The 22598-nt window shown below is 41.7% G+C and overlaps 1 protein-coding gene across 3 annotated transcripts in view; it reads right to left on the reverse strand.

Moving 5' to 3' along the window:
* B4GALNT3 (beta-1,4-N-acetyl-galactosaminyltransferase 3) overlaps nucleotides 1–22598 on the reverse strand; it is a 122069-nt gene that overhangs the window by 36216 nt on the left and 63255 nt on the right. For 2 of the 3 annotated variants that reach the window (XM_061638659.1, XM_061638658.1), the window contains exons 2-3: nucleotides 12865–12968; nucleotides 7184–7267 (exon numbers count right to left, since the gene is read on the reverse strand). In XM_061638659.1, coding sequence (XP_061494643.1) covers nucleotides 7184–7267; nucleotides 12865–12968 — 188 coding nt within the window. The remainder of the gene's footprint in view (nucleotides 1–7183; nucleotides 7268–12864; nucleotides 12969–22598) is intronic. The other variant, XM_061638660.1, reaches the window with a different exon arrangement.

Below are 22598 nucleotides of genomic sequence, written 5' to 3' on the forward strand. Positions count from 1 at the left end.
GACTACAGTCACTTGATAGTCATGACATCAATGCAAAACAGTGCATTTGTGAAAATTTTTAAGAAATTTCAGCAACAAAGACCTTTTCTATTCCCAGGAGCAGCAAGTCAGGACCAGGAGGTAAAAAAGAGGCAGAGATGTCAGTAGCCCTTGCAGGTACTTCATGTTCTAACAAGCAAATGGTATACTTTTCAGTACCATCCAGGGTCCCGCTGGAGAGGGAGCAAGAAAGAAGTATTCAAGTTTCAAATCCTAGCTCAGGACAGCATTTAAGAATATACTTAAGATTTGCAGTTTATCCACATCTGCCGGTAATGTCCTGAATTTGCATGCTTTCCTGAACAATAAATAAATATGGCAATTCAATTCCCTTCACATCTTAGGGCAGCAGTGAGGAACTTTTTACTCAGAACTTTTGGCAAGTTGGGCAACTTTTGGGGGGCCAAATGCCAGTGGTGGGTGGGGCCAGAGGCAAAAATGGGCAGAGCAATATATGTAAATTGTAACTTTTACACACACACACACACACACACACATTTTCTTTATCATGGGAATAGGGTTGCCAGGATAGAAGCATCCCAAAACCTGAGATTTTAGGGGCGGGCCAGAGTGATGTCATGGGGCGGGCCAGAGTGATGTCATGGGGTGGGCCAGAGTGATATCATTAAGCATGGTACATTAAGCATCAATCACAGTTGCTTGGAGCGTACAATTTAAAAAAATATCTGACTGGAAATTAAGCTAGACATCTTAGCTAAAAGATGGAGTCTGGGTAGGGAACATTTAATCTAGCCTACTTGCTTTCGGCAAGAAGGGTTTAAGGGCCTTCAGGCCAGGCCAGTCACCAGAAGGTCACTGTAGGAAGAAAGGAGCCTAGTGTTGTGGAGATGTTAGATGGGAGCATTCGGGAGTAAAGATGGATGCCCCTGAAGGCTGCAATTCTAAACACACGTACTAAGGGACTAAGGCCCCATAGAACTCAACAGGACTTACTTCTGAGTAGATATAGTTTGGATTGTGCTGTTGGTAAAGCTTGACTAGGGATCCTCTGCAAAGACATCCATATCCAAGCAGGGTTGGCAACCCCCTGCCTGGAATGCCCTGCCCTTATCTTTTAATGTGGCTGCTCCAAACTTCTTTACAGATTTGACCCTTCACTTCAGAAAGAGGTCTGAGAAATGAGTAAGAGTGAGAAGATTCTATACCCTTTCTGTCTGCATAGATGCCCTCATTCTTCCCCTGCGCCCAGCAGAAGCTCTGGGCCGGGTGGGATGCAGTGGCATCTCATAGAGGACACCCTCCCCTTTCATGGGGTGTATGATATGTCCTGGCCCAGAGCAGATTTTGGAGTGGGCACCCCCAATTACTTATTTTTCCTGTATGTCTTTTTCTGCTTTGATTTTGTATAGATGCCCTCTTCTGTGCCTTGCGCCCAGCAGAAGCTCTGGTCCAGGTGGGACGCAGTGGCATCTCGTAGAGGACACCCTCCCCTTTCCTGGGGTATATGATTTGTCCTGGCCCAGAGCAGATTTTGGGGTGGGCACCCCGTTACTTATTTTTTTCTACATGTTTTTGTCCATTTTGATTTTGCATAGATGCCCTCCTCCATGCCCTGCACCCAGCAGAAGCTCTGGGCCAGGCGGGACGCAGTGGCATCTTGTAGAGGACACCCTCCCCTTTCCTGGGGTATATGATGTGTCCTGTTCCAGAGCAGAGTTTGGGGTGGGCACCCCCAGTTACTTATTTTTTATGATTTTATGACATCATTATGTATTTATGATAATATCAGAAGCCTTATGATTTTGATTGCATAAATGTATTGTTATTCTTGATGGGGAGAGTCCCCCGATCACAGTGATATATCATACAGGGTACCCCAACATATATTTTGGGGTTCAGAGACATGTTAAGTTTGGTTTGAAGTTGCTGTAGTTGTCCTCTTCTTTTTTAGTGTTTTGAACCTTCAAGCAAATAAGGAACTGGGAACTAGGAACCAACTGCAGCGTCGTATCAGTTAAATAGATTAAACAGTCGCAGGGGGGTGGCTGACGTTTTGGTGTATATCTTGGGAACCAGACCACCTAGAAACTTAATTTTAAATTGAAGCTGAGAGTCCGGAGGTTAAGGGGTGCTAGCTGGAGAGCCGGAGGGCCCCCAAAAAACCCAGAGACTCCGGCCAAAAACCGGAGACCTAGTAACTCTACATGGAAAGTAGGAGACATTGTCAAGGACACATTCTAGTAGGGAAAAAATATGGGGTCAAGGAACCATGGTCAACAGGGGGTGTGGTTGGGGAGGGTTCTAAGGGCCAGATAGAGAAGCTTGGAGAGCTGCATTTGGCCCCTGGCTCCCTACCCCTGCCTCAGGAGATGAACATTTCCTTTCAGAACCCTTGGTGGTGGTGTGACATTGCAGAAAATGCCCAGGACTTATCAAAATAATATTTAAGATCAGGCTATGGCTTCTGTCACTGCTGTACACACCTATCAAAAATAAGTGACAAAACTCTCCTTATTGATATTTAGGATAACAAAATTGTACAGGCAGTCCTGCTTTGTGAGTGACATAGTTAAAAAGCTGTACTGAATTATTGCTTTTCTTCAAAATTCTGCAAGAATTGCAATCCTATATTGAAGATCTGTCAGCTGAGGGGTTATAGGATCTGGTAAGATGCTGCATTATCCTGGCTGAATGCAAACTACATAGCTGTCATGACAAGATACAACTGCGGTAAAGGGCAGCAAGGTTGGGCCCTGGCCAAGGGTCCCATGGCCCAGAGGGGTCCCTCTTTAGGGTGGGGGAGTAGCACTCCCCTTCCGCAATCCGCGGCAGAATCGCTGCCACAGATAGCATCGCCCACCCATTCACTGCTCTGCCTACCTTTCCTGTGTTTTGTGGCTGCGCACGCAGAACTGCCCTTAACCAAGATGGCAACTGAGGTTTCCCTAAGAGGCTGAAGCATCTGCCGCCATCTTGGTTGATGGCAGCCCTGTGTGTGCAACCACAGAACAAGATAGGTTAAGAAAGGGAATGGTGGAGCCCCAAAGCTCTCGCTGTACGATCTGTGGCAGCAATCCTGCCACGTATTGTGAAAGGGGAGCAGAAGGCCCCTTCAGGGGCCCCTGTAGCCCAAGGGGCCCTCGACCAGTGCCCCACCTGGCTGCCCTTTAGAACCGGCCCTGCCCAAAAAAACCCAGAAATTTTGGGAAAAATAAAAATATGCAAAAATGTGTTACTTTAGGTAAACAAAGACTATTATGTGTAACTTGATTTGCCCATAAAATGTTCATATTTGATATATTAAAAGTAGTTTATTCAGACAATAATCACAAATTTAATTTACTTTTAAAAAATGTTATAAATTGAGCTACAAGCTGCTGAACGACAAAGAACCTAGCATATCTTTGGTTTTGCCAGTTTATGAGGAGCATGTTAAAAATCAATAAAAGCTGAAGAAACCATCAGTTATATTTATTTACTTATTTATTTATTAAATTTATATCCTGCCCTTCTTTGCAAAGAAGCCCAAGGTGGCAAACACACAAGCAATAGAACATCTAAAACATCTAAAACAAAGAAAATTATTATGTATTCTGAGAATTATTGTGTGTCCTCCAATCCTCTACGTACAGTGTCAAGCGGACATAAAGCACTCGTTTCCACTGAAAGAGCTAAGGAAAAGGGGGGGCAGGGGAACCAAGGCTCAGAGAATATTACATTAAATTTAATCAGTCTCATTTTCTCTATCACTATCAGTTTCTGCTTTTTTGTGTTGTTCTGTACTTTCTCCCACTGGCAGTCCTTGGAGGCCTAGTCATGAGGACTGAAACAGATCCATCAACTGCCAACAAGAGGACGTTCACCAGAAGGCACTGAATCCTTCTTCTTTCTTTTGTGTCAATGGCAGTGCCCCCTACAGGCAGAAATGCATCTTGCTCTTCCATTTGAAAGTTGTACTCTCAGTGTACAACTCAGGCCTTGCTTCTCAGTACGCAGGAATTTTAATGATCTATAACTACATAGTCTTACTTAAGATCTATAACTGTACATAGTCTTACTTAAAAGTATTTCTGTTGGCTTTTGAAATCAATGGGGAGAGTAAATATATGAACGCATTGTCTTAAATGTTTTATTCAGAGCTTGGAAAAGTTACTTTTTTGAACTACAACTCCCATCAGCCCAGTCCAGTGGCCATGCTGGCTGGGGCTGATGGGAGTTGTAGTTCAAAAAAGTAACTTTTCCAAGCTCTGGTTTTATTCATCATTCTAACAAAATATTTCATACTCCAATTTTTTTCAATTTTCCTAAGTTTTCAGGGAAATAAAACAAAGCAAAAGCTTTGAGGGGGAAAGTCTTCCACTCCATATTTTTCCAGGCTTTCACATCTCTAGGCACTTTGCACAAAACAACCTGCCTCCATAACCCTCCTAGGAACTGGAGCACACTGCAAACACTTCTCTAACTGGAAGCCTAACAGATACCTAGGGTCGGTGCCAGAGGGCAGCCAGGTCGGGCTCTGGCTGATGGCCCCTGCAGCCCAGAGGGGCCCCTCCTTCGGGTGGGAGAGTAGTGCTCCCGTTCCATGATCCATGGCAGCATTGACACTGGACCCTGCTGCAGATCACAGAGAGGGAGCTCCTAGGCAACCTCCCCATACAGACCATGAGGGCTTCAATAAGCCCACATGCATGCCCCAACTACCTCTCCCATTGTTGTGAATTCTGTGCGCACATGCCTGACATCAACCAAAATGGCGGCGGAAGCTTCCCTAAGGGGCTACTGCCCCTGCCACCATCTTGGTTGATGCCAAAGGGCCCAGTCATGCCTGGCGCCGGCCCTGCATGTACCTCACCTCAGGACTCCAGATACAAACAACTAAAACTCCACCCCACTCCAACAACTGAGATGCATGGATGATGCCTCACAAAAGTAAGCAAAGAAAGGAGAAACACTTGATACAAAAGATTACAGCTGCAAATGCCTCCCATGTGTTTCTCCACCCCTTTTGTTATGTGTGAATACTGTGGGCCCCTCCAGACTGGTGTTTTATTGTGGGTATATTCTGAAACATGTTCTTGACACAATAATATTGCATTAGTTCGTTCTGTGGTGCTTCGCCAATGCTATCACATTTTTGCTGTCTGGAGGGGCTATGGAACAATGAAAGCAGGACAAAAATAAACCAGAACATTTCTGGTATAAAAAGTTACGGGATTTCAGCAGGAAGTTATGGAATATACACTACTGGAAATAAAGCTGTGTGACTGCCCCAAAATTCTTGCAGGTGCAAATAGTATTGAAAATAGGAATGAGAATGATAACCCCAATAGCAGAATGAGCACAAATCATCATGAATGTACAATAATAAGGACTTCTGGAGGGGCCCTATCTTGTCTGAGCTGTATTGCTTTAGCAGTCTTCATCTCCCAACAGTGGGAAGCAGAGCAGTGTCTCCCCTACATGTGGAGGAGGGCACTCTGCACATGGAGGTAAGCTCTCCATTTGGGAAAGGACATGCATTCCATTGCAACCATTGCCACTGCTGATCAAATACTAACGAGCATTTTTGCTTTGCAGAACCATGGCCAGGATGAATGGAGAAGAACAGCTGCCACGCATATGGGAATCTGCTGCAACCCCCATGGGTGAAGTGGCACTAGACTTTAAGGTCACTCTCTGTCCCAGTTTTCCACTGGGAAAGGGCCATAACGCAGTGGTGGAGCATCTGCTTTGCATGCAGAAGGTTCCAAGTTCAAATCCCCAGCATCTCCAGGTAGGGTGGGGAGAAACTGCTAGGGGGAATGTGGAGTGGGAGAATGCCAACCCTTTTCTTCTATCAAAGATGCTTTATTGTTACAAACCTCTTTTTATTGCTCAGGTTTGCTAGAAACACACACCTTCTGTTCAAACAAAGCCTAACTTCACTATATGCAGAGACAAAACCATCCCCTATTCTCTTCCTGGACCCGTTTAACAGCCACAGGAATCACAGTGGAATAAAAGCCAGATGCGGAGAATACAGAAAAAGCATCAAATATCGCCCCCTCCTGTAATTAATTTGTGAAGAAATATGGATTTCTCCTACTTAAGTTAATCCATAAACTGCTAAAGTTTCAACAGTAAATTAACCTGGGGAGACAAAAAAGCAACACGGAAACAGAAGAGACTCTAGTTCATAATCCTCTGATTTGCCTCAGCAATTGACCCCCCCCCCAAAAAATTAATAGATGCCAGAGACAATATGGGTTAGCTGATATAACTGGTGAGAAGACTCTTGGGGTGGTATCAATGTAAGTCCTACTCAGTAGGCCCACTGAAGTTAAAAAAATCGAAGTTATGTCCGTTCATTTCAGTGGGTCTTCTCTGAATAGAAGTTAGTTGAATACAACCCTTGGGTTACAAAGGATCTCTGCAGAGGTTCACATGAATTGACATGGGTGGTGGTGGTGAAACAAATCCAGATGCCATTTCGAATTGTATTTGCCATAGGTTTGCAAACTTTTATCAATACAACCAGGGCCGGTTCTAAAGGGCGGCCAGATTGGGCACTGGCCCGAGGGCCCTGGAGCTTCAGGAGCCTCTGAGGGGCCCCTGAGGGGCTCTCTGCTCCCCTTCCGCGATCCCCCCCCCACTTACCTGTCAGCCAGCTTTTTAGCATTGCCCTTAATGAAGATGGCAGCTGCAGCTGAAACCATGGCCGCCATCTTCATTAAGGGCAATGGTAAAGACTAGACAGGTAGGGGGCCCGTGGGGTGTGTGCGGGGGGCCCACGTGCACGTGCATACACGCACACCCACCCACCGGGGGTCCAGGGCAAGCTGATGCCCAAGGGCCCCCGCATGCCTGGAGCCAGCCCTGAATACAACCTCACCAAATCAAGAAACCAAGAATGTTATACAAGTATTACAATTTTTATTGTAATGCACTTATTCTCTCTTATCTTAAAAATCCTGCAAAAAAACACAAAAATCAGCTTAAAGGCTGCTTGCATGTTGCATCTCCTTGATTATTCTTGAGGCTCTTGTTGGGAGCACAATCCAGAGAAAGTTAATCAACGAACCTTCAAAGAGTTTTAATTCCAATTAATTTGGACATTTACTGAATAAGCCTAGAATAAATGTATGAAATGCACCTTAGCTAAATGGATTCAATTTCTTTTCAAGTCATTTTACTGAACACTAACCTCAGGCCTCGAGTTGACAGAGTTATTCAGAGTTGCAGAATCTGCCTTATTGCTTTGGCTTCTTTGGTTAACTCGGTTCTGAATCTATACAGAGGAAAGAACAAGGAGATATTCTTTGTGGCTGACCATTACACACATACAGATATAGATATAGATATAAAAGAGGTGGATAACTGGTGGCTTGCAGGCCACATGTAGCCCTCATTTGATCAAAGTAAATATAGAAGAGATGCCAGGGTGTTCGGGGCTGCTGAGAGTCTCCTGATGTGACTCCTGAAGAAGATCACTTCGATTTGCCCTGGCTAAAAAGCATGGAAGACAAGATGAATAGATGGTGTGTGCTTGTGCGCATGGATGGATGGATGATGCGCACATGTGTATCTTATAAGAAAATGAAGGAGGTGGGGAGAGAGAAAAGGTGTTCCTAACCACTTTTAGCTTTTCCCCCACCCACTTTTGGATTTGGCTCTGCACACTGCCATATGTAGCTCCTGACCACTTTTCCCTGGGAGAATGCAGCCCTTGATTTAAAAAAGACTGCCCATCCTTGATATACATCAGTGGTTCCCAACCTTTATGAGTATGGGACCCCCTTTGTAAGCTCAAAAAACTTCATGACACCCCCCCATGCAAATTGTAATTTTAGTCTCTGTTAATTGAAAAAATGGTGTGAGGCAATATCACATCTCCAAATATCCCTTTCCATAAAAAGCTCCCTGCAGACAGGGAGGTGTTGCTTTCTTTTGTTAATGCAAAAGTACATCAGATTGGTATTCCCCTCCTTCCCACACACAATCTGAAGATGTACAGTCCTGGCTCCCAACACCAGTGGGTTACAGTGTTGGACTAAGACCCAGCCATGAAGCCCATTGGGTGACCTTGGGCCAGACACAGTCTCTCAGCCTGACTTATCTCACAGGGTTGGTGTAAGGATAAAATGGAAGGGAAGGGACCATGTGCACCACCCTGAGCAACTTGGAGGAAAGGTGGGATATAAATGCAATAATAAATAAATAAATAAATAAATACATACATACATACATACATACATACATACATACATTTCTGCTGCAGTATGTGGACCCCAGCCTAAGCCAAGCATCTGAGCTTTAAAAAATCATCATCATCATCATCATGAAGCAGCCATGTGGTAGTGGTGGGGATGTTAGATTGTGAAGACAAAAAGGTGGATAGATTGAAGAGGGGGCTTACTGCTTTTAGGCCTTGGGATGATCATCAGAACTGATGACTTGGTTAGTGTGCAGTTGGGGAATGAGAGTGGAGCAGATCAGCGCACATACACACACAAACACACCTGCCCCCCCTCCTGCAAGCATCTGTAGGCATGTATGCATTTGGACATGTGGGGGGGGAGCTCTTGGAGATAGAGGTGGGGGGCGGAATGTAGGTGGAAGTAAGGCGGGACACTGGCACACACACACGGAGCCTCAGAGATGGGGGCAAGCAAGTCCTGAGCTTCCTCACTGCTCCTTGGTTCTGTCGGGGCCGAAGGCAAGATCTGGGCGGCCTCGCAAATAAGAATAATTTTTAAAAGGAGGTGGCAACAAAGTAAGAGTCAAGAAAGGGAGGCAGGTTGGCTGCCAGGGAGGAAGCGGGAAAGCAGCCTTTCTTTGCAGTCTTGCTTCTTTTTGCTTCACAAAAAGCTCTCTCCTCTCATTCTGAGCAAGGGCATAAGCAGCAGTGGCAGTGCGAGGAGTTGGGATAGTAATCCCCTCTTATTCCTGGTAGCCTCCTTTGGCATCTGCCATATGTGGTATAGGCAGATGTCTGCCCTCGGCATGCCTGAAAGATGCTTTGGTGCTTCAGCAAAGTCTTCCCCTCTCATTTGGAGCAAAGGGGAAATGTCACCTGCAGCAGCAATGGGGAGCAGACAGCATCCAGGGAGTGAAGACTTAATAATAATAATAATTCATTTCTTTACTGTTCGCAGCCCCCTCTGGATTACTTTGTGGCCCCCCTGGGGATCATGGCCCCCAAGCTGGGAACCACTGATATACATGATGGCTTATTTGCTGATGATACACTAATTATGCTTTCTGAGCTCATGAAGCTTTGCCTAAGCTGCAAAAAGAAATGGATTCTTTTCAACTAGTTGCAGGCTTGGAGGTAATTTTTTCTAAGTCACAATTTATGTGCATTAATATCTCTTGGACTGAGCAGGAATCTAGCTAAATTGGCCTATCTTTCTTTGCAGACTTCTTGCTTCAAGTATTTAGGAGTGCTCATAACTACAGATTAGCCGAACTACAGCAACATAATTATGACCCCTTATGGAAGTGTATGAAACAAGGTATTATGTCCTGGCAGCATCTCTCTGTTACGTGGTTCGGCTATATTGCAGCTCTTAAAATTATGTTTTTACCTAGGCTTTCAGGCACTCCCGGCTATGATCTCACTCCCTTTACTGCAACACTGGTAGAGATACATCAAGAGCTTTTGGCTATAAAGGGCAGTGGTTGCAGATTAGTAAAAAGGTTCTAAAGTGGGTGGCTTAGTTCTCCCTAGTTTATGTTTTTAGTGGGAAGCTTGTCAGCTTAGACAACTGTTGCCACTGATTAAAGCTGATAGATCGATTCTGTGGGTTATGATGGGATATCTTTGATCTGAACCTAGATTGCAGGCACTTCCTTTTGCCCCCTCTCTTGTTTCTCAAGGAACTGGCCAACCTCTTTCATCTCACCACACTGACAGTGGAGAGGAGATGGCAAAAGTCTTTGGCTCCTTTGCCTGCTCTCCTTTACCTGTATTTAGATCATCCAGGGTTCCTTAAACCAGAATGTTTTTTGCAATTTCAGGTGTGGAAAGAAGCAGGAGTGGTGTGTCTAAGAGATCTTACTGAGGAGTGGAAGGCCAAGTCTCCTGAACAGCTTTTGTTGGTATTTTGAGACCCTCGAAGGCAATGCTAAGATGCTGTGTGCCAGGTATGATCTTTCCCAGCCATCAACACCTTTTGAAGAGTGTTTGGCAGGGGAAAAGGGTTACTTCAGCCCTGTTCCGCATTCTTCTAGATGTTACATTTGGACCCTTCAAGGTCTCCATTTACTATGGGAAACTGATACAGGGAAACCACTTGCTGATTCAGCGTGGTCCTCCTTTTGGATATGGTACCATTTAAGACAGTCTCAGCTTCTATGAGAAAGGCAACCTTAAAAATCACACACCAATGGCATCTAACTCCGATTAACTTAGCTATATGAATCCCAATTGATGGAGGAGATGCAATGAAAAGAGAACATATATCCATATGTAGTGGTCCTGCTGTTTTGTTTCTGAGTTTTGACTTCTTCTGTTTAACCATATCTCTAAAATTACAGGGCAAATTGTTCCTAAATCCTGCCATAGCTATACTCTCAGTTTTTACTGGCCCTTGTCTGCTTTATAAAGAACTTATTATTTACCTATTAGTGGCAGCACATCTAACAATAGCCTCAGGGTGGAAGCCTTCTACCACTTTCTCTCTTGGAAATTGGTACTCGCATGTTTGGTGCTTAGCATTGGTGGAAAAGTTGACTCATTCTGTACATCTAGCAAAAAGGTCAGGCCAAACCTACTGCTTTTGCAAAGGCCAGGTTCCTTTTTATTTCCTTTATTAGTTCCTCTTCTAATAGTATTAAGTGCCCAACATCTCATGCTAACTTATGGTGTAATTCTATGTAATGAAATTTGGTTATTTCGTCTTCCTGTTTTCCAAGTATGGCATTTTCTTTGTGCCTTAACTTGTATGTATGACCCCCTTTTTATATAGCCTGTATTTGTTGTTTATTGTTTATTCTTGAAATAAATTTATAAATTAAAATTTAAAAATCCAACAATATAAACAAAAACAGAAATAAAAACAATCACAAGGAAATCCATCAGCAACTTTCTTCTCACATCAACCATTTCAAATGGTTTATCTGATGCATGAAGACAACATAGGCCGCAACCATATGTCCATGAGGAGGGAGTTCCACAACTGGGGTGCCACAACAGAAAAGGTCCTGCTCCATGCAGTTGCATGACAGACTGCAGCTGCAGATGGAACAATGAGCAGGACCTTCCCTGCACATCTTAAAGCCTGGATTGCTCAGTAATAGAGAAGGCAATCCTTCAGTACAATACCTTCAATTGGCCCAATAGCAAACAGGCAGACTCTGCCCAATAGATGGCTGCTTAACCTATCTTTAAAACTACCTCTAGCAAAGTTGAGCCACCACCTCACGAGGCAGTCTGTTCCATTGTCAGACAACTGTTACCGTTAAGAATGCTTAGCGGAAATATGCTTCCTTGCCATTTTTACCTATTTGTCTAGTCCTGCCCTGTGGAGCAACAGACGAGTGTACCATCTTCTGCGTGACAGCTCTTCAGATATTTGAAGACAACTAGGATGTCTCCCCTAAATCTCTTCTTTAGGTTTAAACATGCTATGATCTTTCAACCATTTCTTTTATAACTTGGTTTTCAGACCCTCACCATCTTGGTTGTCTCTTTGGTACATGCTAGTTGGTTAATGCCCTCTTTAAAATGTGTCACCCAGAAGTGGACACAGTAATCTAGACTACAAGATTACTGGGCTCCTACTGGGAGGAAGGGCGGGATATAAATCTAATAAATAAACAGAAATTATAAATAAAAAAAATAAGATGAACACTCCACCTGTCTTCTAGGAAAATACTGAGAGGTAAGTCAAGCTGCTGAATCCTGTTTATTCTCCTTTGACTGGTACTCTAAAAGAGAATAAAGATTTTGAATCTAGCCCCTTTGCCTCCACAGCTGACAGCTCTTGGGCCAAATCCAACACTGAAAGGAGCTGCCTAGCTCACCAGTTGCTAAACCAAGTGTCCATTTTCTCTTTCATGTTTACCACATTTACTGGCAGCGGAGTGGGTTAGAAGAGAAAGAGATTAGGAATGGGATTATTCATTTTGTTATACAGCCTGCCCCTACTAAAAATAAAAACAAACTTCCCACAAAATAGTATAAAAATTCATCATATTTAAATTTATTAAGATTTCTCCATCTTTTCAGACTCAGTGTGATCGCCCAAATATTTTTAATTACTTGTTTTCAACTGTTTTTATTGATAATTTAAATGTTTTTTTGTAAACTGCTTGGAGGTTTTCTACAATCAAGTGATTTATAGATATTGTTAAATAAAATTAATAATAAAATAAATATAAATTGAATCCATAAAGGCGTGTCTTATGCTTCTGAAAAGTGCTCAGACTTGGACTTTGGTGAGTCAACAATGGCAGAGAGTTTCTATTGTAATTGGGGAGCGGTGGATGGGCAGCCACAGAGGATGTCTCTCTTTGTTGTTGCTGCTGCTACTACCTGATAATTATCTGTTATTATTAAAAGGGTGCCCTCTGCAACTGTAATTGGATCCAAGACAGTAATCGGTATAATTGGTGTCTGAGGTGTGTTGGGCTTAAGATGTTTAGTATAAAAACAATGCATATTGTTAGTCACATCTTTGTGTAACAATTCAGGATCTAATTTTTATCCCCAAGTCAAGTGTGTAAACAGTAACACACATTCTGTACATCTCAATGGAAAACTCAATGGAAAAATTTAAAACCCTATTTCTTTTCACATGCCTGAGACTTGAATTTCTTTGATATTTTAATTCCTGTGAAGAATCTTTTTAATCTGAAGTGCTTAATATAACATCTCCTTACCAGATTTTCTGGTTTCTGAGGCAGATAAAACTGAAGGCTTGGATCTGCTACAGGGCTATCTTGGTTTCCCAGAGCTTTAGCTAGTTCACTCCAGCTTCCATATCCTGTACAGACAAAAGAAGAAGATATCAAAGTAAACCTTCAGGTTTAAAAACAATGGTAACTGAACCATTATGAAAACACTATCAATCAATTCCTATAGACTAGGGGTGAGGAATCTCTTGCACCCAGGTCAAATGCAGCTTTCCACTCCTTTCTATCTAGCCCTTGGGACTCTCCCAGTCCATGTTCCTCGCTGGCACCCACTCACCTGCATCTTCCTCAGAGGGCTTTTGCCTGGCAGTAATGTATCCTTGAACTGTAATAATACCTTGTGCTTACCGCATAGACTAGGGTGTGTGTGTGTGCATTTTAGAAACGTTGGGCTTTTCTGTGGCTGGAATGTAGCTTACTCTAAAAAGACAAGAGTCACATCTGTTGCTCCATCCACCCATAGGATAACCTCTATCTATATGCAGATTGACTTATTCTCAAAGAACTCTAATAAGTTAGTGACATAGGACTTGCCCTTGCAGAAGCCATGCTGATTCTGATTCAGCAAGGCGTGTTCTTCTATATGCTTGGTTATTTTATCTTTAACAATGCTTCTTACCAGTTTTCCGGAAACAGACATTTAGCTAACTGGTATAATTTCCAGGATCCAACTCCCCCCCCCCCGGATCTCTTTTTTAAAATTAGTATTACATTGGCTGTTTCCCAGTCCTCTGATATGGAGGCAGATCTTAAGGACAAGTTACATCTTTTTGTTAGAAGATCAGCAATCTTATATTTGAGTTCTTTGAGAACTCTTAGGTGGATGCCTCCTGGACCCAATAATTTTTATTTTGTCTATTAGGCCTAGAACGTAGTCTCTTGTCAGTACTATTTGCTTTAGTTCCTCAGACTCCCTTCCTATAAAAGTCAGTTCAGGTACGTGGATCTGCCCTATATCTTCCACTGTGAAGATAACTGCAAAGAATGCAATCAGCTGGATCAGGTATCTGGTTGGCTGCTGCAAGAATAGGATGCTGGAATAGATGAGCCTTTGGCCTGATCCAGCAGGGGTCTTTTTATGTTCATAAACTGAATAAACTAAACTAAGGTTTTTTTTGTCATAATTTTTTATTCAATATTTCAAAAACAAAACAAAACAAAAAAGAAAAAACAAATTAATAACTAATACAATAAAAAAAATATTGACTTCCGATTTGTCGTAAATCAGCTATAGGTCTATAGTATATAACAAACCTGTCCCTTAATATATTACAGAATCACTTTCCTCCAGTAGTTATCTTGATTAATCATTAAATCTCATTAACATCATTTCATTTTATTCTTTCCACAAAAAGTCAAAGAGAGATTTCCAGTCCTTGAGGAATATATCTATCGATTTTTCTCCAAATAGGCATGTCAATTAATCCATCTGTTCAAGTCTAGTAAATCCAGTAATTTCAACAGCTATTCTTCCATTATCAGTGTTAGTTCCATCTTTCATCATCCATCCTTGCACACATAATCCTGCTGTCATAGTCATATAGTAAGAGTCTGATAGGAATTTCCTTCATCACAAATATTTCCTTGCCATCAATTCTGACTGTGTTACTGAAATATTGTTGTAAAGTCATATCTCTGTTCCTCTTTTTTACGGAATGCACTAGCACATCTCTTGAGAGTTTTTCCATTGTCACATATCTGGAATTAATTCTATAAACTTTCTCTATTTCAGGTACCATCAGATCATTCCAGTCAGAAAATTTTTTGAAACATTGATAAATTTATCTCTGATATCTTCACCAATTCCTTCAGAGACAGCGCTGAATTCCAAACAATAATCTTTGTCACTAGGATCCATCACAGCCATAAAATCCAAATCTTTTTCCAATTCCACATTTGATATATCTATTCCAATCTCCAGGACTTGCACCTTCTCTTTAATTTTTCTTTCATCTTCTGTTGCTTGTCCAGTTATATCTTCTTTTCTCACAGAATCCTTTATTTCTTTCAGCTCCTGTTTCATTTTGCCAAATTCAATTTTCATCTCTTGTCTGCCCTGTCTCAATTCTTGTTTCGTTATCTTAATCTCATCCATTATTTTCTGAAACATATTTAGAGAGAGAACCCCTTCCTGTACATCCAGGGTCTCGGCCACTTTCTTGTCATTCTTAAGACCGGGGAAAAAAAACCCTTCAATTTCCAATATAGCCACTATTCCCAAGTAAAGAGCAATTTATTTCTTTTTCCAGCAACAAAGGAGTTAATATTCCAAGCCTGTTGACATCATCTTCTAGACAGCACAAACTGCCTTATCTCTTATGTTACCAAGAGTGCAAAACAAATTTAGTTCACAGCATCAAAATAGTTAGTGGCATAAAGAATAAGCAGATTCGTCAAAATAAAGTAGACCAGAAAAAATAGTCCCAGACATATAGTACTCAAATGTTCATATTAATCAAATTTTCCACCACAGATTAGATGCCCCTCATCCGTTTGTATCTTTATAATGCTCAATTCCATGCCAGCTTTTTGCAATAAAAACAAAGATAAGCTATTTCGATTTTCTTCCTCCTTAATTCCGTGTATAAAAGAGAAAGGTATAACTCACCCAGGGATTCTTTGTTGCTGATTCTTTAACAAATCTCTTTTACTGTAACAATGATAAGAATGATAAGAGTAGACAGAAGGATGCTTGCCTGTTCAAATCCGTTTTTCTTTAAAGAAAAAAAAATCTCGCTTAGTCAGTTTGAGCTTGCTTGAATTCTCTGACTCCGTCCGACGCTGCTGGCTACACCTTCGTTCATAGGCGATCCTGATGAATTCCAGTCCCCAACAAACACAACGAAGCTTCTGTGGGTGATCTCTTCGTTTCTCCCTTGCCTGGGAGAAAGATTTTACCAGTCAAAAAATTCTTCTGACTGGTTTTAAAACTGAAAAAGCTTCCTCTGAGACGGGAGCTCGTCTCAGAGGCAGTCACAGGCGGAGCAATCCTCCTGGGAAGTCAATAAACTAAACTAAGTTTATGCTGGAGGTCCAGGATATAAATTATGTAAATATGTACATCAATATTCAGTGAACATTCAGCAGCAAATTATATTATATCAGAAGGGGAAAAGCTAATTCAAGGAAAGTGACTCCTTCCAAGCTTCTTAGAGAAAAACCATCAGACACAACTCAGGCTTGTCATGGTCTCACCACAAATGCTGCAACCTTTGCTGTATTATCAGAATTCCATCAGATGTACTCCTGGAAACAGCAGGAAAAGAATATGTGTCCTTCTGGTCCAGTGTGTAACAATCAGTGGGTGGGGATGAATGCCTTCCAAAACCATGTTTGGAGAGACAATTCATCCCACATGAGGCACTTTCCGTTTTTTACATCCACAGCAAAGTTACAAGAGCACCACAAAATAATACAACATATTCCCATTGCAAAATAAATGTTTAGTGTTTTAGTAATCATGGTATACTTTGTTCTCCTGTAATTGTTAGTACTTTCATTGCCTTTTGTTAATTTGGTTTATCTTTCAGTGTACTTTAGCACATGTACATCTATTACCTTGCTAGCATATTTCGCACATCTAATGAAGGAGGTTGTTCCCTATGAGAACTCAAGTCAGGGTAAATTAGTTAAAGCTTATTCAGAAAATGTTAAGAAGTCTAGTCTTTTCCCTGTAGCATTGTGTGCAGAATACCCCTGACTCTATAGCAATCATGTCATATCCTGTTTACATGGAACGGAATACTACAATGGCAATGGGGAGGTTAGACTAATTGGGTTTTTTTTCCAGAAACCCCAACTCCCACCCCACAGATACACAAGACAGGAGGACAGACTATGACCTTTCTTGAAAATATTTTAAAAATTGAAAATAAAATGGTTCACAAAATATTGCTACAGGGAAATGGTTCAGCACTCCTGGTTTTACCACTTTTTTCTTTTCTTTTTAAAGAGAGAGATGAATATTCCTACAAAAAGCAGCACTGACATAACAACAATAAAAAAATCAAAACACATATTAGAGCAATATCTTTATTAGGCAAGAAAAATATAGATCACAAAATACTTTGTGTGACTTGTAATTTAGCCGTTGAACAGTGGTATTCTAAACCCGAAGAAAATTTTACACTACCCAAAGATAGGACTTTGTTCTGTGAGTGAACTTACCCTTCAACTACTAATTAAAGTTACACAGTTTGGCTTCTATTGACATTTTAACCTGGCACGCCACCTAAAAAGTAATATCCTCCATTGCTAACATAAAGATTGCCTAGTTTCCTATTTTCTACCTATAAATGAACCCGTATGTAGGGATAGGGGAGAAATTTGATTCAGTTCACATTTAAAGGTGAATCTATTGAATTTATAGGAATGACCCCCCCCCCCCCCAGTAATGGTTGTGTCATTAGTGATTACTCAGGTGCTATCCAACTGGTGCCTGTGGATGTAATCCTATGCACACATACCTGAGAATAGCTCCACTGAACACAGTGGGATGTAGTTCTGAATAAATTTACCTACGACTGCATTGTAAGACACTTGAACAGCTATATACAAGGAGGGAAAGGTCTGTAGCTTGGTGGCAGAACATCTGCTTTGCATGCAGAAGGTCCCAGGTTCTTCCTCCATCATCTCCAGGTAGGGCTAGAAAAAACTCCCTTGCCTGAAACTTTGGAGAGGTACTGCCAGTCAGTGTAATCTATAATAACAAGGTTTTATTGCGGTCACAGACCCGTAGTGCAAATGGTACAGAATGCAATTAAATAAAAAAATAAAAACAATGCCATTAACTAGAATAAAATAATAAGGTACATGGTCAAGAATAAATTGCAGTGGAATTAAGCCTCTGGTGAGTACTTTGAGCAGCACTGATAAATTTAGCAACCAGAAATAAAGAAATAAAGTTGACTGTTTGGAATTCAACATTGTCTCTGAAGAAATTAATGAAGGTTTTGGTGGTAAAGTTATCAATGTCTTGGATAATTTTCTGGACTGGAATGATGTGATGGAGTTTGACATAGAAAAAATCTATGGAGTTGGCTACAGATATGTGACAGTGGAGAAACTCTTAAGAGATGAGCCAGTGCATTTTGTAAAAAAGAAGAACAGAGATATGACTTTGCAGCAATACTTCAGTAACATATCCAGAATTCTTGACTGGAATGATGTGATGGGGCCTGACATGGAAAAAAATTATGGAATTAACTACAAATATGTGACAGAGCAGAGATGCACCCAGAACAGAGATGTGACTTTACAACAATATTTCAACAACATATTCAGAATTGATGGCAAAGACGTATTTGTGATGGGGGAAATTCCCATCAGACTCTTGTTATATGACTATGGCTATGACAGCAAGATCATCATGGGATACTGATAATGGATGAATGGATACTGAAACCACTGGATTTAACAGGACTATTAAAGATGGAAGATGGAATTAATATTGATAATGGAAGAATGGTTATGGAAATTATTGGATTTAACAGATTTGACGAGATGGATTAATTGATATGTTTACTTGGACTATGGCTATGACAACAAGATTATTATGGGATATTGATAACGGAAGAATGGCTACCGAAATTACTGGACTTAACAGGATTATTGAAGATGGAAGATGGAGTTAATATAGATAATGGAAGAATGGCTATTGAAATTATTGGGCCTAACAGATTTGAATTAGATGGATTAAGCGACATGTTTATTTGGAGAAAAATTGAAAGATATATCTTTCAAGAAATTGAAACCTCTCTTTGACTTTTTGTGGAAAGAATAAAATAATGTTTATGAGATTTGATGATTAATTAAGATAATTACTGGAGGAAAGTGATTTTATAATATAATTTTAGAGATAGGATTGTTATATATTCTAGACCTATAACTGATCTGCGACAAATCGGAAGTCGACATTTTATTTTATTGTTTAATTGTTTGTTTTGTTTTGTTTTTTCGTCTTTGAAAATTTGAATAAAAATTAATGATAAAAAAAAAAAATTTAGCAACCATGAGGGTAAGGGTCTTGTCGGAACCTGACATCAGAGATTTCAGCAGTGAGTCAGGTGACTTCCCTGGGAATTTCTTAATAGTAGATTCTAAATATCTAGAGCGTTCAGTGATATAAAAAGGACAGTCAAAAAGAACATGGGACAAAGATTCAATGGACGCGAGACTACAGGGACATAGTCTACATTCGTAGGGAATGCCCTGGAAGCGACCTTCAAGAAATGCAGAGAATAAACAGTTAAACCTAGCCTTAGCAAAGGCTAGACGATATTTGGGAATGACTAAGAATTCTAGGTACCCGGCAGATAAAGGAAATGCAAATCTTAGGCCTAAATGGGTAGGGGAGCAAGTCTTGGCAGCCATTGAGAAAGCTGTTTGAAAGTCTATGTCCTTGATACGGGTTTCGATGGAGCGTCTAGCCCTTTCCAGGTCTAGGGAGGCAAGAAGCTCCATAGAGAAACCCAATCTTGCTATCTTAAACAGGAATGCTGTATTCCAGGAGTTTGTAGAAGCGTCAATCCAAACAAAGGATAGATAGTCTGAGGATGGAGACGCATAGGCTAATTTAAGCCAGTATCTGAAAGCAGCAATCCAGGCGTTGCATTCAAGGGAGGACATGCCTGACTCTAAATGGAGGGCTGCTGCAGGGATACACCTGGGGACACCAAAGAGGGCGCGAAGGAAAATAGATAGGACAGATTCAACTGAGGGGTTAAAACTCCGGATCCAAAGTGGTATTCCAAAGAACAATTGGGGGGAAATTTTTTATTTAAAAACTTGGATAGCAGCTGGAAAGTACTGCCCACCCTTGGTGTAATAAAAACTTAAAATACTCTTTAGTGTGTTCTGGGCAGTCTGGACTGCGGAACGAATGTGGGGTACCCAGGAGAGGGAGGAGTGAAAAATAACGCCAAGATACTTATATTGTCTGACCTGGATGATCTTCTGGCCACCGATTGTCCAGGCAGAGACAGCTTTACGCTTGGAAAAAAACAGGATTTTTGTTTTGGAGTAATTAATAGAGAGAAGATTATAGGTGCAATACGCTATGAAGGCCCGAAAAAGCCGTTTGAGCCCAACTTTGGACAAAGATAAAAGGGCTGCATTGTCAGCATAGAGTAAAAGGGGGCATGTTTGGTCAGCCACCTTAGGGGGGTGGAAATCGGGGGAGTAACAGCGGACGCTCAGGTCATTTAGGAGCAGATTGAACAGCAGGGGGGCTAAAATACATCCTTGCCTAACTCCCTTGGTAACGGGGATAGAATTGGTTAGTGTTCCATCTGGGCCACATCGCACTTGCACGGTGGTAGACTGGTGTAACCGGATGATGAGGAAAAGAAGTCTCCTGTCCATAGTAGTCTTCATAAGTTTGGCGCACAGCTTGTCTCGGGGGATGGAATCGAAGGCAGATTTTAGATCAATAAATGCCACGAAGAGTCCATTACCCCTGGGACCTTGATATTTATGTGCCAGGTGGTATAGGAGAATACAGTGGTCAAGTGTGGATTTTCCTTTCCTAAAACCCGCCTGTTCCCGGCCCAGAATGTGGTCTTCCTCCACCCAAGAAGACAGCCTACAATTTTAGTAGGTGGCATATAACTTGCCCACAACTGAGAGTAAGCTGATGGGTCTATAATTCGCTGGGGAGTCCCTGGCCCCTTTTTTGAAAATGGGGATTACGATGGCCTCTAGCCACACCGTAGGGAAGCAGCCAGAGTTGTTTATGTTTGTAAATAGAGTGGCCAGTAAGGGGGCCCACCAGTCTTGATGTATTCTTAGTAATTCGGGGGGAATTAGGTCGAGACCCGGAGATTTACCTGGTTTTAGGGCACTGATTAATGTTTTTATTTCAGATTGTGTGACAGGGGGCCAGAAGGGAGAGGTCGAAAGATCAGTGGGAGGAGGGCAATTCAAAGAACGGTCTGGGACTTTAAACATTTGTGAGAAATGCTGCTCCCAGATATGGGAAGGAATATTGCAGGGAAATGAATTGTATGACATTAAGGCATCTGAAACTAAGGCCCAAAAGATCTTGGTGTTATTCAGCTGGGATGCGTTTATTAAGGCCTTCCAGCTATCCTGTACCGCCTGTCTCTTTTTGATTGCAAGGAGCGATTTGTATTGTCTTTTGATGTTATAATACTCCGTGGGTAGAGCAGTTAAATTTCGGGATCTGTACTGACTATACATCCTTCTTAGGTGATTTTTTACGACAAGGCACTCTTTGTCGAACCATCTAGGGGAACTTTGATTGAGAAGAGTGATTGAAGCTGGTTTGGGTTTTAGAATTGGGAGAAGCATGGACACCAATTGGGAGTATTCGTTTAGGGCAAAAACAGGTTCATCGGCAGTCATTATACGATTTTGAATATCTTGTGCCTGAGAAGAGTTATGAAAGGCCACAAGCTTGGCAAATAGTTCAGGGGACCATTTAGGTCTCTTGTGCTTGAGAGAAGATGACTTATCCACTAGATTGTATTTAACCGCTAGGTGACACTTCTGAGGCAAAGAGAGCGAAAAGTTTAGGGGTAAATGGTCGCTATCAAGTCTGCATCCCACTAAGAATCTAATATTCAGGTGTAAAAGCTGTTGGGAGATTAAAACATAGTCCACCACACTGCTTCCTTGGCTTGAGACATATGTGTATTCTGCACAGTTATCAACAGGGTTAAGGCCGTTCAGTATAGCTAAGTTTAGGCGTCTCACAAAGTTTATTAGGCAAATTCCCCCGTAATTTACCTTGGGATCTTTGGAGGACCATGGGTGTACGGGAACATAAGGATCGATATCCGCCCCCTCCCAAAATCTGGATGAGAAAAGGGTGCTGTTAGAGCCAATTCTGGCATTAAAATCCCCCATGATGATATAATAAGCTCTGGGGTAGGCGAATTTAAGTCCTATTATATAAAACTCCAAGACCTCCCATGCCTGATTAACCTCCTTTCTAGAAGAAAAAGGGGGTATGTAGATATTAATTAGTAAGAGGGATATAGATTTCAATTCGAGGAGGACCGCAATAGCTAAGTTGTCACAAGGCGGGAAACTTTTAAAATTAAATGATAATAAGGAAGTCGATATCAGTATCGCTAGTCCTGCCTTTGGTCTACCTTTTCCCTTTCCTTTGGGGGGGCTGCGGGAAGAACAATTGAAGTAAAGCCATCCACGTATAATTTGTTGGTACACCACGTCTCCTGTAAAAAAAATTATGTCAAAGGTCGTTAGAAAGGCAACTAGATCCTGGTTAGATTGTTTAGACGCCCAGCCGGCAATATTCCAGGAAAGGAAACTGAGTTGGTCCTTCAATGGGAGGAGATGTTTCTGGGGAGTCCATTAAATAGAAATGTCTCTTGGCAAGGGGAGAAAGCAGCAACAACGGAAGCTTCCACAGCTCACGGCGGCTGATGAAACATATCCAGAGCAGAGTAAAACAAATGCTGTGAAAACACAACAACTCCCTCTCTAACGACCAGAGAGAAAAGATTCCGACAGTGAGCAAAGTCGGAATTAAGGGGGTTTAAGATTTATAATCCAAGGAGAAAAGTGGAGAGCGTCTTCGTAATCTATAATGAGTTAGATGGACCAATGGTCTGACTCTGCATAATGCTGCTTCCTATCTTCCGACATTCCATACAGCAAATGGAAATTCAACCAAGGTGTTAGCTGTGGGGTGAAAAAAATCACATTTCCCCAGA

Source organism: Rhineura floridana, chromosome 8, assembly GCF_030035675.1.
Source record: "Rhineura floridana isolate rRhiFlo1 chromosome 8, rRhiFlo1.hap2, whole genome shotgun sequence".
Classification (NCBI taxonomy): domain Eukaryota; kingdom Metazoa; phylum Chordata; class Lepidosauria; order Squamata; family Rhineuridae; genus Rhineura; species Rhineura floridana.